At 39.0% G+C, this 17,105-nt stretch overlaps 1 protein-coding gene and 1 non-coding gene across 2 annotated transcripts in view; both read right to left on the bottom strand.

Moving 5' to 3' along the window:
* FMN2 (formin 2) overlaps window positions 1-17,105 on the bottom strand; it is a 410,616-nt gene that overhangs the window by 205,063 nt on the left and 188,448 nt on the right. The window contains exon 7 of the mRNA XM_066235150.1: window positions 5,345-5,432. Within this exon, the coding sequence (XP_066091247.1) occupies window positions 5,345-5,432 (88 nt within the window). The remainder of the gene's footprint in view (window positions 1-5,344; window positions 5,433-17,105) is intronic.
* Window positions 7,366-7,441, bottom strand: TRNAT-UGU (transfer RNA threonine (anticodon UGU)). Its single transcript has one exon. It is a non-coding gene; the product is annotated as a tRNA-Thr (tRNA).

The following is a 17,105-nucleotide window of genomic DNA, read 5'->3' as shown; positions in this document are numbered from 1 at the left end:
TGGTGCAGAATATAAAAGCAGCAGATTCCTACCTCTGGGTTGTGTTTGCATCAGTCGGGAGCAAACCTTTCAGATAAGAAATTGGTTATGTTGTAAAGTACCCAATCCACAATTTCACAGATTTTCGTAGAGGCACGTAGTCCAACCAAGTTTTTGAAAAGTTTTATTAAAGGAGAAAATTTATTAAATATGCCTGCCGCATATATCTTACATGAGGTCAGTCCCAAATCATGTGTCTCATTAATAGTCTAGGGGTTGGTTATATACTGTTACTTATTCATGGGCGGGGCAAAAGCCTGACATCACAGTGTAAGTCTATACCTTTTGTTTTCTACTATACAGGTTAGGGGAAAGGATGAAGGGAGGGAAATGGGACACAATTCATTAGCAAGTTTATAACATCTGTCTATAGGATTCATAAAAAACGCTTCTACATTAAAACTAACAAGGCAGCATAATGGTAAAAATGTTACTTTACTTACTAAAAGACATTTCTATAATTTTCTAATGTTCATTTGCTATTCCTTCTTCTAGAGATACATACATTAACTACATGCTTCCAGGAGGGGAGAGGTAGTTTCCATGGGGACAAATGCCTGTAAATGGTCCACTAGTATAAGAAAAGGTTTAATTTAATCTTTTTCTCCCTTTATCTGGCTAGCTATTCACCCATTTCCCCATAGGTATGGGAGAAGGTCAGAGAATCCAAGTCTCCTTTCTCTTTCTGCATTTACAACACAATGCCATCAGCCATCTTGGTTTTATGCTAATCATACAAGTACAGAGATCATTTACAAAATCTCTGTATGGCTAGCCCAAATCAATAAAATATTCTTTAAGCTTCCTAAAATATTAATATTAATTCTATAGCCTTTGGTACCTTACAACAGTTAGAGTACCAGTAAAGACAGAGAGCTAGCCAACTTCAGGTGTACAAAGCAGGTTTTCCAAACTCTTTAGTTCCTGCTGGCCAAAAGACATTTTAAAATAGAGAGCTGTACATGAAGGAGAATTAGAGCAGAAAACTTCCATTTGATCTAGGGTTACTCTACTATGTGCCTGTGAAATTTCCACTTTGTGCTTGTTGCCTGCACACCATGATGAATAAAACCGCCTCCTGTTCTCATCACAGGATGGATGATAGATTACATGGGTATGTGAGATTGTGGGGGTTAAAGCCGAGCCTCATAAAACTGAAATTCTTTCATCACTATTATTACCTACCAATATGGACCAGAGAGTTCTGAATATCATACTGACTCCTGAAATATGGACAAAATGTTGTGTAGAATTTTTAACAGAACTAAACTACAAAGCTGCAAAGTGCTCTCATACCAATATCCAGGAGATGATTTGAATTCATCTGTCCACTAAGAATAGTTTTAAATGTTGAATAAAAATATATTTTTCAAATGTCTTAAAGGCATCAAAGAACTCATATAATGGGAATCACCACGTTCATCGAAAGAGAGAGAGGGGTGAAAGAAGAAAAATGAGCTAGCTCAGAAACTGCTTTGTCCATGGGAGTATTTAGTATTTACCCTTCACCACAAATCTGAACTTCCTATTGACAGCTTCATGAGGCTGGGGCCAAACGGCCTGGCGTGCGGGGGACCCGGGTTCGATTCCTGGCCAGGGCACATAGGAGAAGTGCCCATTTGCTTCTCCACCCCCCCTCCTTCCTCTCTGTCTCTCTTCCCCTCCCACAGCCAAGGCTCCATTGGAGCAAAGATGGCCCGGGCGCTGGGGATGGCTCCTTGGCCTCTGCCCCAGGCGCTAGAGTGGCTCTGGTCGCAGCAGAGCGACGCCCCGGAGGGGCAGAGCATCGCCCCCTGGTGGGCAGAGCTTCGCCCCTGGTGGGCGTGCCAGGTGGATCCCGGTCGGGCGCATGTGGGAGTCTGTCTGACTGTCTCTCCCCGTTTCCAGATTCAGAAAAATACAAAAAAATAAAAATAAAATAATAAAAAAAATAGACTCTAGACCGCCCTGACAATAAACTGGGACTTAGAGACAGACGTCAACTCATGCAACAGATGAGTAGTTAGTGCCTGAAGGAACCACTTGAACTTGATTTAAGGAGATCCTAAACCCCATAGAGCCCCAAGCCCCAGCACAAACTAGGCCAAATCCTGTCTAAAAGGCAACTTCATTCTAGTTATGAAATTATTCTAAACCATTGGAGTGGAATTTTTCAGAGATGGCTCACCACACTTTCACCCTTCCTATTGAAAAACTGTTATAACTGGCATAATAATTTAAAAGTTACCAGGCATATTCACAACTGCATTCCAGCAACTCAGGCTTTTGTTGTAACCTTTGTATGTGCGCACGCGCATGCACACACATACACACACATACAGCTTAACTATTTGGAGTTGCCTTGCTTACATTTGCCACAATACCAAACAATCAAGATACTAATTCTTTCACTGTATGTGACACTGAGGACTCTACCTTTGCTATCGTGGGAAATAACTTGTGTGCCCCTTCGAGTCTGAGTGTGACATGGTGCCCAGTGGATATGGTGACAAGACCACAATTAGACCTTTGGCAACTATCATCCAAACCTTCCACACTAATGACTCTAACAGGTCACTTTAAAATAGAAGCATTATAAAGCCAATTCAACTCTAAGCTTTTCTTAAGTTTTAATGGGGAAGAAGAGAAAGAGAAAAACTAATTCCTGTTTCTTTTTTTAAAAAAACTCGATATTCCATATACCTTGTTTGAGAGATACTAAAGCTGGTTGTAGGAAAAGCACAATCTTGAAAAAAGCAGGTCATCTGAATGCGAAGAACAGGATGGCTGGTGAAAGGTACTGGGTGCACATTCAGTCTGATCCACTAGAGAGCTGCGTGACCTTGACAAAGAAACTTGACCACTGAAAGGTCTCAGTTTGCCCTTCTGTAAGAGGACATTGAAGGTCTGGATAAATTCTGTGGCTGCTTCTACCTCCAGAATCAATGATGTTTATTGCCCTTGTGGATGCATATACTGATACAGGTTGAGTTTATTCAAGAGGCCACAAGTGGTTCACACATGTAAACCATGGTTCCAGACAACAGACTGAGGCAGAATGAGACTTGATCCACTGAAAGGCACACTGCTGGTTTCTTCAGACCTTTAAAGCAACCATTTTTTAGAAAACCGTGTGCAGGGTTTCAAAGTAACTCAAGCTTTATATTCTAATAGGATCAAGTCGATGCATAATTCTGTATGACCCTGCCACTATTGACATTCATGTTCTGTTATTGTTAGCCTTGCATGTTAAGCTAGCAAATTTTTTCAATGAACTCTCACTAGCTTTACTACAGATACAGATGTTAGGCGGACTCCTTTGTTCATAAGGTTCTCATTATTAACTCAACCTGGGTTAAATATTTGACTGAAGGAAAGGACCATATCATTATTTTCAGATTTCATTCTATGACTTAACTGGGCTGCATCTGCCAGCTTTAGAAACACCAAGTACTTCTCGGCGCCAGACTTGGAGTTCTGTCCTATGACTACTAACCCCAATGCTTCAGCCTGAGGAAGTTGTCGCACCAGCAAAACAGTAGAATAAAAACTTAAATTATGATTAAGAGTTACTCATCAATTGACAAGGCATAGCAAGCTTGTGCTATTTATGAATTATTCCACACAATATTTTAAGCCTAACAAATAGAATCCACATCCATAAAGCTAGAGAGTCAGTTAACTGTTTTCATGATTTATAAGGTCTGTGTTATACTTGAAACCATATTTCTTTAATAGGTGAACTGGCATTCTGTTGGATATTTCAATCTGCTTTAAATCTATTCTGAGGCTCTGGAAGGCTTAAGGGGCATTCTGAATATAAATTTAATTCCTCTATTCACCTTTGGGCAATATCTCTCAGCATAAATGTGATCAGAGGATGAGGCATAAGAATGTCTGTCAATTGTAGGGTAAAATTCAAATATTAAAATATTGACACTAAAGCTACTTAGAACATGTTAAAAATCACTTTGATTCCAACAGTAAAAAATATTGCATAAGTCTGCCTAAAGACATAAATTAAAACAACAACATAAAAGAAATAACAAAAGGTCATGATTTTACTGCTTCCACGTGTCTGGACCATGAACAATAATATAAGTAGGTAAGAATGCTTTGAAACTATCTTTGATGGTTATTAGAAAAAATATATAATTCAATTCGTCTATCTGTAGAAAAGCCCAGTTGTATACACTGTAGTCGTCCCAAATAACCGAAATAAGATAGACCAGTTCTCCACCCCACAAAGTTATATGTAATAATTTGCATTAGTGATTCTTTAAGCATCTCACAGTATCTTGGAACATTCCATTACCCTTCCAATGCTTCAAAGATATCTGAAACAAATGATCATTCAGCCTCTTGAACAGTTGTGATTTTTCATGTCATCACTTAACGTAGCAGTCTTGGAGTTGACTTCTTGAATCATCAGAACTTTTGTAAAACAACAACAACTGAAATAAACTTCCTTGCAAGTGACTCTTACACAGCTTGAGGCTGATCTGTCTTAAAATTGTAAGTTTACTTTCTTTTCTTTATGGTAGCTCATCCAACACTTGAGACTCAAGTCTCAATACATTTTTCTCTCCTGTGGCCTATCTTCTCCAGGTATTTTCAATGGCTGAGACATACCCCACTATCCCCAGGTCTCACTACTGCTTATCAATCACGCTCTGATTATGGCACCCAGAAATAAATACCTCAGATAAGGTCTAAATAGTCACAAGGCACAATGAGGTTAGCACTTCTAATGAATTAAAATTTCAATATTGATTAATGCAGACTAAATATGTTACAGGAGAATCAGGCTCTCAGCAAGACACAGAAATAACAGAAAAGTCACATTAATAGTATATCTTCTACCAGGCAGTGGCACAGTGGATAGAGCATCAAACTGGGATGCAGAGGACCCAGGTTCGAAACCCTGAGGTTGCTGGCTTTAGCATGGGCTCATCTGGTTTGAGCATGGCTGACCAGCTTGAGCCCAAGGTCACTGGCTTGAGCAAGGGGTCACTTAGTCTGCTGTAGCCCCCCGGTCAAAGCACATATGAGAAAGCAATCAATGAACAACTAAGGTGCTGCAACAAAGAACTGATCCTTCTTATTCCTCTCCCTTCCTGTCTGTCTGTCCTAATCCGGCTCTCTCTGTCACAAAAAATAACCAAAAAAAAAACCCCAAAACAAATAATAAATCTTCCAGTAACAAGCATGAGAGAAAGTCTGGTAGCACTTAACCTCTAGGTTTAAAATAATTTTATCACCAAACATTATACTCTTCAGCCTAAATATCAGTCTTCAAAAACTGAATTTTTACTTTTCTACTTACCATGTTGTATGTCTTTCATATCTAAATGAAGGCTAGACATTAATATTCCAACGGCTTGTGATCTTTTGTTGCTTAATAACTTGACAACCTGCTCAAGAAAGAAAAGGGGGAAATGTTAATTTGAACTCCAATGATAGGCTTAATAACATGTTATTTTTAATCTTAAACAAACAACAAATAAAATCATTGTTTAAAGCAGTGGTAGTCAACCTGGTCCCTACTGCCCACTAGTGGTTGTTCCAGCTTTCATGGTGGGCGATAGCGGAGCAACCAAAGTATAAATAAAAAGATAGATTTAACTATAGTAAGTTGTTTTATGAAGATTGATTCTGCCAAACTTAGCAAAAATCCGACATAAAGTACTTGGTAAGTAATTATTATTATATGCTTTAACTTGCTGTAACTCTGCTTTATAAATTTTATAAAGTAAAGTTACTTCCCTACTTTATAAATCACCATTACTGTGGAACCAGTGGGTGGTTAGAAAATCTTACTACTAACAGAGATTCAAAAGTTGGCAGTAGGTACAAAAAGGTTGACTACCCCTGGTTTAAGGTATTCAAAATGGTTTGCAAAGAGCTCTGGGATTTTATATCATCAAACTTTGAAATGTACCATCTTTCCCTCCACATTCACCACTGCCCTTAGTGGCTTCTTTTAAGAGCCCAATCTGTCAACAAGTAAAATTTCTAATAGCTTAGGACAACAGTTGGGGTGTCTGTAAAATAACAATTACACGTTTGACAATTTGCAGCCTGAGATTTAGAAAATGTTCCTTTTTTCATGTGGAGTCTTGAACCTGGTGAACAAGGACAAAATGCAATACATACAGAGAGAACCTGTTCGATTAGATCAGTTTGACCACAAAATAGAAAATGTGCTTTTATTCAGTTTTTTTTTTAGAAAACTCCCTATTTTACCAGCAGGCCCTCCACTTCTGTATTTGGCCAACATTTTAACTAATCAATAGAGGGATATGAGTATCACATCCAAAGGGCTGTGGGACACAATCTCTACTCTGGCCTTCCAGAGGATTCTGGAGAGTCACACAGCCCTGCAAAGTTTTTGGAAACAGAGCTGGGCATGCTGCTATTGAACAGACATGTTTAAACTATATTTTCCAAACATTAACACACCACTGATAAATCCTGCTTATGGAAGTATTATCCCGTGTCCCGTTCTCATGAAGGGCAACAATTTCTATTCACTCTCAGCATTTTGTTATAAACCCACTTAGAAAAACACTGGAGAAAAGGGAACAATGTTATGGTTTAATTATCAGGAGTGATGGGTTGCTCTAACAGCTATCACATATGTTGACCTTGTCCTTCTTTTTGGTTTAAGTTGGGTCACTCAGGAAACTAATAAAATAATCATGCCCAGCTGTCACACAAATTTCAAAATACAATATTCCTAACACCAGTAATAGCATCCTGGTTCCCTGGCAGGAATGGGGGTAAAGAATAAAGCAACACACTCTCAGAAGGAGAAAGGCTTTTCTTTCTGAAAGCCTCCTGTGAAAGGGACAATACCCCACAAGAGGTCATGCTTCCTCAAAAGGAAATATATATATTATTTTGATTCTCAATTAGCTCATTAAACATATTATTAATCTCAAATAGAAATAGTTTAGAACTTGAATATGAATCAATTCATATGCCTAGTATTTCTATCAATAGTGTTATCTTTTTTTTTTTTTTTTTTTTTTTTTTGTATTTTTTCTGAAGCTGGAAACGGGGAGAGACAGTCAGACAAACTCCCGCAAGCGCCTGACCGGGATCCACCCGGCACGCCCACCAGGGGGCAACGCTCTGCCCACCAGGGGGCGATGCTCTGCCCCTCTGGGGCATCACTCTGTTGTGACCAGAGCCACTCCAGCGCCTGGGGCAGAGGCCAAGGAGCCATCCCCAGCGCCCGGGCCATCTTTGCTCCAATGGAGCCTTGGCTGCAGGAGGGGAAGAGAGAGACAGAGAGGAAGGAGAGCGGGAGGGGTGGAGAAGCAGATGGGCGCTTCTCCTGTGTGCCCTGGCTGGGAATTGAACCCAGGACTTCTGCACACAAGGCCGACGTTCTACCATTGAGCCAACCGGCCAGGGCTAATAGTGTTATCTTTTTGAGAAGTGGAAGGAAGGAAGGAAGGAAGGAAGGAAGGAAGGAAGGAAGGGGAAGGAGGGAGGAAGGGAAGAAAGGAGGGAGGGAGAGAGGGAGGAAAGGAAAGGAAAGGAAAAGAGAGAGGGAAGGGGAAGGGAAGGGAAGGGTAGGGAAGGGAAGGGAAGGGAAGGGAAGGGAAGGGAAGGGAAGGGAAGGGAAGGGAAGGGAAGGGAAGGGAAGGAAACAGTATCAGAAAAACAGAAGGCACGTATTTTGTCCTAAAGACACTTTCTAACTTCAGATAAATTCAGTCTGGGTCCCATCTGTGTAACTCTGACTGCTTTTCCTAAATTTCTATAATCTTCTGGTTCCCAAACACAATGGGCTAGTTTGAACCCAGATGTCGTTTGACCTTCCTGCATGGCCAATATGTTGATCGCACCTTCAGAGAAACTGCCCTGGGGAGCCTGCCAGTCCTTCTCAGGATGTTGTAAACAGAATTACTACTCTGATTTCACATTATTTATCGGCATATTCCAGAGTTCTGTTCTCATCACTTTCTTCTCTTCATTTTATGACCTCTAATTCTATCATTTCTCCTTTAAACAGAGACGTGCCTGGAAACTGCTAAGTATATTACTTCCCTGAGATATCTCCACTGAAATTACCCATATATACCTCTATTGGACATGTCTAAACAAGTGTTGGAGAGGCTGTGGAGAAAAAGGAACCCTCATTCACCACTGGTGAGAATGTAAATTAATATAACCATTATGGAAGAAAATATGATGGTTCCTCAAAAAATTAAGAATAGAACTACCGTATGACCCAGCAATCCTTCTAATGAGTATCTACCCAACCTCTCATTACTGAACTTAATTAAATAAGATAATTAATCATTTTTCCTTCCACCCATGTAATTTTCTAATAAATTCTGACCCTTATTAGTTCAGAGTCATTTTTCAGTGGCTGCAAACAATTTTTCATGATCTTTGCTGGCATCCTATATGACCAATCACAGATCTGCTTTGGACAGAGGCAATATTAGGCCATGGAAGAGAATAAAATCATATATACGTCCCCAGACAAAATTCTCAGGATCCTGATAAAGTTAATATAGTTATGCTGCTTAAATATAAATGTTTAAAATTAACATTACTAAATTTTGGCCTGAAAGATCACTGTATCAAAGGGATATCCTCAGTCTATTTTCACTACCATATTTCCCCATGTATAAGACACACCCATTTTTGAAAAATGTGGGGTCTAAAAACTGGGTGCATCTTATACAGTAGTTGTAGTGTATTTTTTTTTGCATTTCCAGCTTATTTGCATTTGTTTTCACACTCATTGTTGAAGACAGTGAATCGTCATCAGACACAGATGAGGACAAGCTAATAGATGGGAGTTCTGACAGTGATGAGGAGTTGTATAAATTTTACGATAAATAAAACTTGAGTTTGATAACTTTATGTAATACATTCTTTTAAAAAATTTCAGGCCCCCAAATTAAGGTGCATCTTATACATGGGAGTATCTTATACATGGCAAAATATGGTGTGTGTATGTATATATATATATATATTTTAAGTTATTCATTTAGTTTATAAACTAAGTCAGTACTAGGAACTCAAAGTAGAAGTATGATGACAGAAGCATCAAGAATTTTGAGAATGTGTTCACATGAAGATCATTAAATATTCATTTATCTTTCTATTTATCTTGAGCCCCCATTACCTGATTGGCTATACACAGAAATTTCTAATAATTGGAGTCCCAGGACAGAATACAATAATTAAATTAATAGATACTGCAAAAGTTTAAGATTCAGCACAACTTGCATTAGAAATACTGAAAACTAGCAATATTCATTAATTTGAGTTTTGGTTTCTTTCTCAACTTCAACCACCATTCTGTGAAAATACACAGACACTAGGGCAAAGTACTTCTCCAGGCACAAGGGAAAGGACTTAGGTGCTATAGACTGAATGTCTGCATCACCCAAAATGAATACGTTGAGACTTCATGCCCAACATATTGATATTTGGAGGTAGAGCCCTCATGAATGAGATTAGCATACTTATAAAGAGGCCCCAAAGAGACCCCCTCACCCCATCCAGACTATGTGAGAACACAGCAAAAAGACAGCTAGCTGTCTGTGGACCAGGAAGAGGGCCCTCCCCAGACACTGAATTTGCTGACGCCTTGATCTTGGACATATCAGTCTCCATACTGTGAGAAATAAATCTTTGTTGTTCATAAACCACCAAGTCTAAGGTGTTCTGAGATAGCACCCTGAACAGATCAAGACACTGGGGAAATAAGTCCAGAATGATAATGAAGACTTTAACCCAAAATCTACCTACCCATAATTCCCCATGTCTTTCTCTATGGCCTCAGGGCTAAAGATAGAAGCAGAACCTTGATGAGACTGAGGGTCCCAGTGGTCCCCAGTTCAAAGACCTTTTGCCTTGCTGCCTCTGGCCAATAGCATCCTGGCAGAACCTCAGATTCAATATTAAAATGCCTTTTAAAACCACTTTAAATTATAGATTATCCACCTAAAATGTCAGAAAAAATAATTAATGTGAGGAAACCAAAGCAAGGTGACGTAGAACAACACATTTAGAAAAAAAATTCAATAGCTTTTTACCTTAAAAAAACAAAACAAATTAAAAGCAGAGATTATTATCGTCTTAGGTAAACTATTCCTTTTAACCTCTGAATAAATAACATAGAAAAAAGAACTAAAGGGTAAAAAAAAATTAAAGAAACAATTATTACCCCTTCACATATGTGTATTAATTTTTTTTAATTTTAAAAAATTCATCACAATGATAATATCAGGGAATAAGCCAACCATGACATAAAATGAAATAAATGTCTTTTTTTTTTTACAAGGCAATGTCTAAATCTAGTGGAACAGCATAATGATAATGCCTCTCTTCCACCAAGACCAATTTTCCTCAAGTGTCAGCCTCAAAACCACAAAAACAGAGTGGATAGTGAAGCCATTATCAACTTACCGGAAGAAAAATTAGTAAACTTTAAAAGTAAGAAAGCTTTGATGTTCACACATCTGCTTACCAGTAATTTTAAATATAATCAGGAAAACTTAGGTCACTATGGAAAAAGCCAAGTACTTTGGGGAGGAAAGAAAAGCTGTGAGACCCCATTCACTTTCATTACTGCCTAATAGTCAAAAATTAAAACAATATAATACTAATTCACTAAACATGCCCTATTAGAATTGGTGCCCAGTGTAAATCCCACAGATAAAATTAGGATAAGATCCTTAATAAACTCGGAAATGTTAGACTACAGACTAGTGACAACATTAACATAAACAAAGAACAAAAGATAGTACTAATGAATTCTCTAAAACTGAGCTGTCCAGTACTGAACAGAACACTTGAAATATGCAGACTTAAAAATTTGGCTTTTGTTAGAGAATCCCAAATAGCACATTGATTATTTTTTATGTTGATTGTATGTTATAATGACAACATATTAAATATTCTATATTAAGTATATCAACATTCATTTTACCTGTTTCCTTATAATATGTTATGTAGGTACTAAAAATTTTTAAATTTACATATGTGACTATCACGATACTTCTATCGGGCATCACAAGAAGATTTAACTGGCCCTGCCCAGTTGGCTCAGTGGTAGAGTGTCGGCCTGGTGTGCAGGAGTCCTGGGTTCGATTCCCAGCTAGGGCACACAGGAGAAGCGCCCATCTGCTTCTCCACCCCTCTCCCTCTCCTTCCTCTCTGTCTCTCTCTTCCCCTCCTGCAGCCAAGGCTCCACTGAAGCAAAGTTGGCCCAGGCGCTGAGGATGGCTCTATGGCCTCTGCCTCAGGCGCTAGAATAGCTCTGGTTGCAGCAGAGCGATGCTCCAGATGGGCAGAGCATCGCCCCCTGGTGGGCATGCTGGGTGGATCCCGGTTGGGCACATGCAGGAGTCTGTCTGTCCGCCTCCTGGTTTCCGACTTCAGAAAAATACAAAAAAAACAAAAAAACAAACAAGGGATGACGTCAGAGTAATGGTGGTGTAGGAAGCGATACCGATAAATCTCCCCCAAAACTCAACAAGATCTTCAACCAGAAACAGAAAAACCTATACTTGGAGCCTCCAGATGCTTCGCAATACACCTGAAGGTATGGTCAAGTGAAAAATTGGCTAAATATATAACCAAACCTCGAAGGAAAAAGGGAGTAAGAAATGCTCCGCCTTCCTCACTAACCTAAACAGGGCGGCTTTCTCTGGTACTTCTGAATATAGAAACTGAGGCGGGCAAAGGGGGTGAATAGATCCAGGCTGCGGCACAAACGGCCGAACCAGGCTGTGGCACGGAGATCCAAGCCGAGGAAAAACTGATCCTGTGGCAAACCGGGCAATAAAAGCTAACACTAGCGCCAAACCCAAACAAAGAAAGACAAGCGGGGCAGCCATTTTACCCGATCTCCTGGTCGGTGCGCAGTTAGTGGGCGAGAGATTTCTTCCTAAGCCCCGGGAGTGGGTGCCCGTGTTACCCCACAGAGAGGCAGAGTCAGAGGCCTTTCTGTGGGCCAAGGGTGGAATCTCTGGGCAGCCCCAGCGCCCTGGGAAAGCCGCGCACGGGAGGGAGCGAGAACTAATTCCAACGGTGGAAATTTTCCGTGCTGGTGGGGGTTGCACTCAGAGGGAAACGCGGCCGGCCTCATATCCTGGTCTACGCGCGCAAATACTGAGTGAGAGATTCCTCCGAGTGCCTCGGCAGTGTGCGCCCGTGTCATCGCACAGAGGGGCAGAGTCAGGGGTCTTTGTGTGGGCCAAAGTGGAACCTCGGGCTGCCCCAGCGCCTTGCAAAAGCCACGCACGGGGACGGAGCGAGAGCCAATTCCAACACTGCAACTTTTCCATGCGGTTGGGGGTTTCACTCAGAACTTGAGACTGCTGGCCGGATATCCTGGTCTGCGCGCGCAGATAGTGAGTGAGAGTTTCCTCCAAGCACCCCGGAAGTGGGCGCCCGCCTGTGTTACCGGACAGAGTGGCAGAGCCAGAGGTCTTTGAGTGGGCGGAAACTCCGCCTGATTATGCTAGCAGCTCTGACTGACTGAGCCTTACCCAGAGCCCTGTGCTGAGTGGAAATAGAGTAGGGAGTTGCCAGCTCTTTGAGCCTCTTACTATCCAGGCAGAGGCAGCAGCAACCCCATAGCTGGATTATCAGGCTACTAATTGAGGAAGGAAAGACTAGGAGAAAGGCTCCAGGAACACGGACTCTCTCACTGTCGGTGCCTATAAATGCTAATGAGACTCGACTGCCAACAAGACTAAAGCACAATACATGACATTGCCATAGAGACTTATCAACTGGAAACCTCTACCTGAGCGTGCCAAAGGGGCAGAACCCGGGATACAGAGTCACCGACCAGGAAGAGGGAGAGAAAAGAAAAAGCAAGAAGATAACCTCTCAAAATCAAGAATAATCTGCAGACTTTATAACCTATCCCATTTTATTATATTTGTTCATTTGTTTCTCTTATCTTCAATCTTGATATTTTTTTTCCTCCTCCAATTTGTCCGATTAACTCTCTGTCGGTCTTACTCTCTCCTCTCCTTGAACTACACTACCTATAAGTGTTACATCTCCCATTATCTTTTCTCTCCTCTTCCTTTCTCTCTATGAGGGTTGCACTCCAAAACCCTTAACTCTCTCTCTCTATCTCTCCTCTTGTTTCTTTTTTCTTCTTTTAGTGGTTCCCTCTTTTTTTATCTCTCTCTCTTTCTTTTCTCCCTCTATATTAGTTTCTTCCTTTCTCCTTTACATCTCCTCTCATTCAAACCTCAATAACAAACAAATTATCTTATCTGGGACTCAAACTTATGTTGGTGGCATTTTTGGGGGGGGGGTTTACTTCAACTTTTTAACTCAATAGCAGTGCTCCCATCCCTGGCTCTCCATTTTATCTAGTTCTTGTTCCACTAAATACAATAGTAATTTTTTAATTTGTCCCCCCATTTTTCTGTTTCCCTTTTATTCCTCTCATCATAACTCTTAGACAACTAATGCCTAAAACCAAATCATTTTATTCTTGACCCAAATTTTTTCCTTATTTGCTTTTTGTGGGTCCATACCCCCTTCTTTTTTCTTTTTTTCTTTTTTTTTTCTTTTTTTTTTTGCACCGTTATTACTTTTCCCCAATTCAGGCCCTCCATTACAGGCATTGTTTGTTATAATTCACAGTTCACCACAAGATTTTCTCGAGAAAGAGGGGAGAGGATAGAAGAGGAAAAAAGGAGGGGGGGAATAATTTCCTTTTTTAAAATTTTTATTTTATTTTATTATTCTTTATTTCATTATTAATCTTTTTTAAAAAAAACAACTCTTCGATTTTTTATTTTTTTAACTTTTTATTCTTTATTAAATCTCATTAATACTATCAACAAAACCACCCTCAGATGCCATTAAGGAAGAGAAAATCGAATATCATGGATACAAAAGAAAGAGAGTTATTAACACATTAACACAGCTAGATGAGGAAAAATCTATGGAGAAAAAATTTAATATATTAAAAACCTTGGAGCTAAATGACAGAGAATTCAAGATAGAAATCCTAAAAATCCTCCGAGATATACAAGAAAACACAGAAAGGCAATTTAGGGAGCTCAGAAAACAACTCAATGAACACAAAGAATATATGTCCAAAGAAATTGAAACTATAAAAACAAATCAAACAGAGATGAAAAACTCAATTCACGAGCTGAAAAACGAAGTAACAAGCTTAGCTAATAGAACAGGTCAGATAGAAGAGAGGATTAGTGAAATATAAGACAAGCAACTTGAGGCACAACAAAGAGAAAAAGAAAGAGACTCAAAAATTTTAAAAAATGAGATAGCCCTACAAGAATTATCTGACTCCATCAAAAAGAATAACATAAGAATAATAGGTATATCAGAGGGAGAAGAGAGACAAAATGGAATGGAGAACATACTCAAACAAATAATAGATGAGAACTTCCCAAGCCTGTGGAAAGAACTAAAGCCTCAAGTTCAAGAAGCAAACAGAACACTGAGTTTCCTTAACCCCAACAAACCTACTCCAAGGCATATCATAATGAAATTGACACAAACCAACAGCAAAGAAAAAATTCTCAAGACAGCCAGGGAAAAGAAGAATACAACATTTAAAGGAAGGCCCATTAGATTATCATCAGATTTCTCAGCAGAAACTCTACAAGCTAGAAGAGAGTGGACCCCAATATTTAAAGTCCTGAAAGAGAGGAACTTTCAGCCACGAATACTATACCCATCAAAGCTAACCTTCAAATATGAAGGAGAAATAAAAACATTCACAGATACAGAAAAGATAGGGAATTTATCATCAGAAAACGCCCACTCCAGGAATTACTAAAGGGGGTTCTCCAATCAGATACAAAGAACAAAAAAAAAACAATGCCACAAGTAAAAGCTCCAAGAAGAACACAATAAAACCAAATTTAAACTGTGACAACAACAAAAAGAAAGAGGGGGAGAAGATGGAGATTAACAGTAGCAAAGGACGATGGAGTGCAAAAGTACTCACAAAAGAGTTCGCTACAATGAACAGGGTAGGGACCCTTTTCATTACTTAAAGGTAACCACCATTGAAAAAACCACCACAGAAGCACATGAGATAAAAGAGATAGCAATAGAGGAAAGATTACGGAATACAACCAAATAAAAACAAAAGATAGAAAAACGAAAGAGAAGGATCAAACAAGACACAAAACTAACAGAAAGCAATCTATAAAATGGCAATAGGGAACTCACAAGTGTCAATAATTACACTAAATGTAAACGGATTAAACTCACCAATAAAAAGGCACAGAGTAGCAGAATGGATTAAAAAAGAAAATCCAACTGTATGCTGCCTACAGGAAACTCATCTAAGTAACAAGGATGAAAACAAATTCAAAGTGAAAGGCTGGAAAAGAAAACTCCAAGCAAATAACATCCAAAAAAAAGCAGGTGTAGCAATATTCATATCGGATAATGCTGACTACAAGACAGGAAAAGTACTCAGAGACAAAAATGGCCATTTCATAATGGCTAAGGGGACACTGAATCAAGAAGACATAACAATTCTTAATATATATGCACCAAACCAAGGAGCACCAAAATATATAAGACAGCTACTTATTGACCTTAAAACAAAAACTTAAAAAAATACAATCATACTTGAAGACCTCAATACACCGCTGACGGCTCTAGATCGGTCATCCAAACAGAGAATCAACAAAGACGTAGTGGCCTTAAACAAAACACTAGAGCACCTGGATATGATAGACATCTACAGGACATTTCATCCCAAAGTGACTGAGTATACATTTTTCTCCAGTGTACATGGATCATTCTCAAGAATTGACCATATGTTGGGCCACAAAAACAACATCAGCAAATTCATAAAAACTGAAGTTGTACCAAGCATATTTTCTGATCATAAAGCCTTGAAACTAGAATTCAACTGCAAAAAAGAGGAAAAAAATCCCACAAAAATGTGGAAACTAAACAACATACTTTTAAAAAATGAATGGGTCAAAGAAGAAATAAGTGCAGAGATTAAAAGATATATACAGACTAATGAAAATGACAATATGACATATCAGAATCTATGGGATGCAGCAAAAGCAGTGATAAGAGGGAAGTTCATATCACTTCAGGCATATATGAACAAACAAGAGAGAGCCCAAGTGAACCATTTAACTTCACACCTTAAGGAACTAGAAAAAGAAGAACAAAGAAAACCCAAAACCAGCCGAAGAAAGGAGGTAATAAAAATCAGAGCAGAAATAAATGAATTAGAGAACAGAAAAACTATAGAAAAAATTAATAGAACAAGGAGCTGGTTCTTTGAAAAGATCAACAAAATTGACAAACCCTTGGCAAGATTTACCAAGGAAAAAAGAGAAAGAACTCATAAAAACAAAATCCAAAATGAAAGAGGAGAAATCACCACGGACACCATAGATATACAAAGAATTATTGTAGAACACTATGAAAAACTTTATGCCACTAAATTCAACAACCTAGAAGAAATGGATAAATTCCTAGAACAACACAACCTTCCTAGACTGAGTCAAGAAGAAGCAGAAAGCCTAAACAGACCTATTAGTAGAGAAGAAATAGAAAAAACCATTAAAAACCTCCCCAAAAATAAAAGTCCAGGCCCTGATGGCTATACCAGCGAATTTTATCAAACATTCAAAGAAGACTTGGTTCCTATTCTACTCAAAGTCTTCCAAAAAATTGAAGAGGAAGTAATACTTCCAAACACATTTTATGAGGCCAACATAACCCTCATACCAAAACCAGGCAAGGATGGCACAAAAAAAGAAAACTACACACCAATATCTCTAATGAATACAGATGCGAAAATACTAAACAAAATACTAGCAAATCGAATACAACAACATATTAAAAAAATAATACATCATGATCAAGTGGGATGCATCCCAGAATCTCAAGGATGGTTCAACATACGTAAAACGGTTAACGTAATACACATCAACAAAACAAAGAAAAAAACCACATGATCTTATCAATAGACGCAGAAAAGGCTTTTGATAAAATACAACACAATTTTATGTTTAAGACTCTCAACAAAATGGGTATAGAAGGAAAATATCTCAACATGATAAAGG

Source organism: Saccopteryx bilineata, chromosome 1 (assembly GCF_036850765.1).
Source record: "Saccopteryx bilineata isolate mSacBil1 chromosome 1, mSacBil1_pri_phased_curated, whole genome shotgun sequence".
In the NCBI taxonomy this organism is placed as follows: Eukaryota; Metazoa; Chordata; class Mammalia; order Chiroptera; family Emballonuridae; genus Saccopteryx; species Saccopteryx bilineata.
Note: the sequence above shows the minus strand (reverse complement) of the source record. Positions and strands in the feature narration are given on the sequence as shown.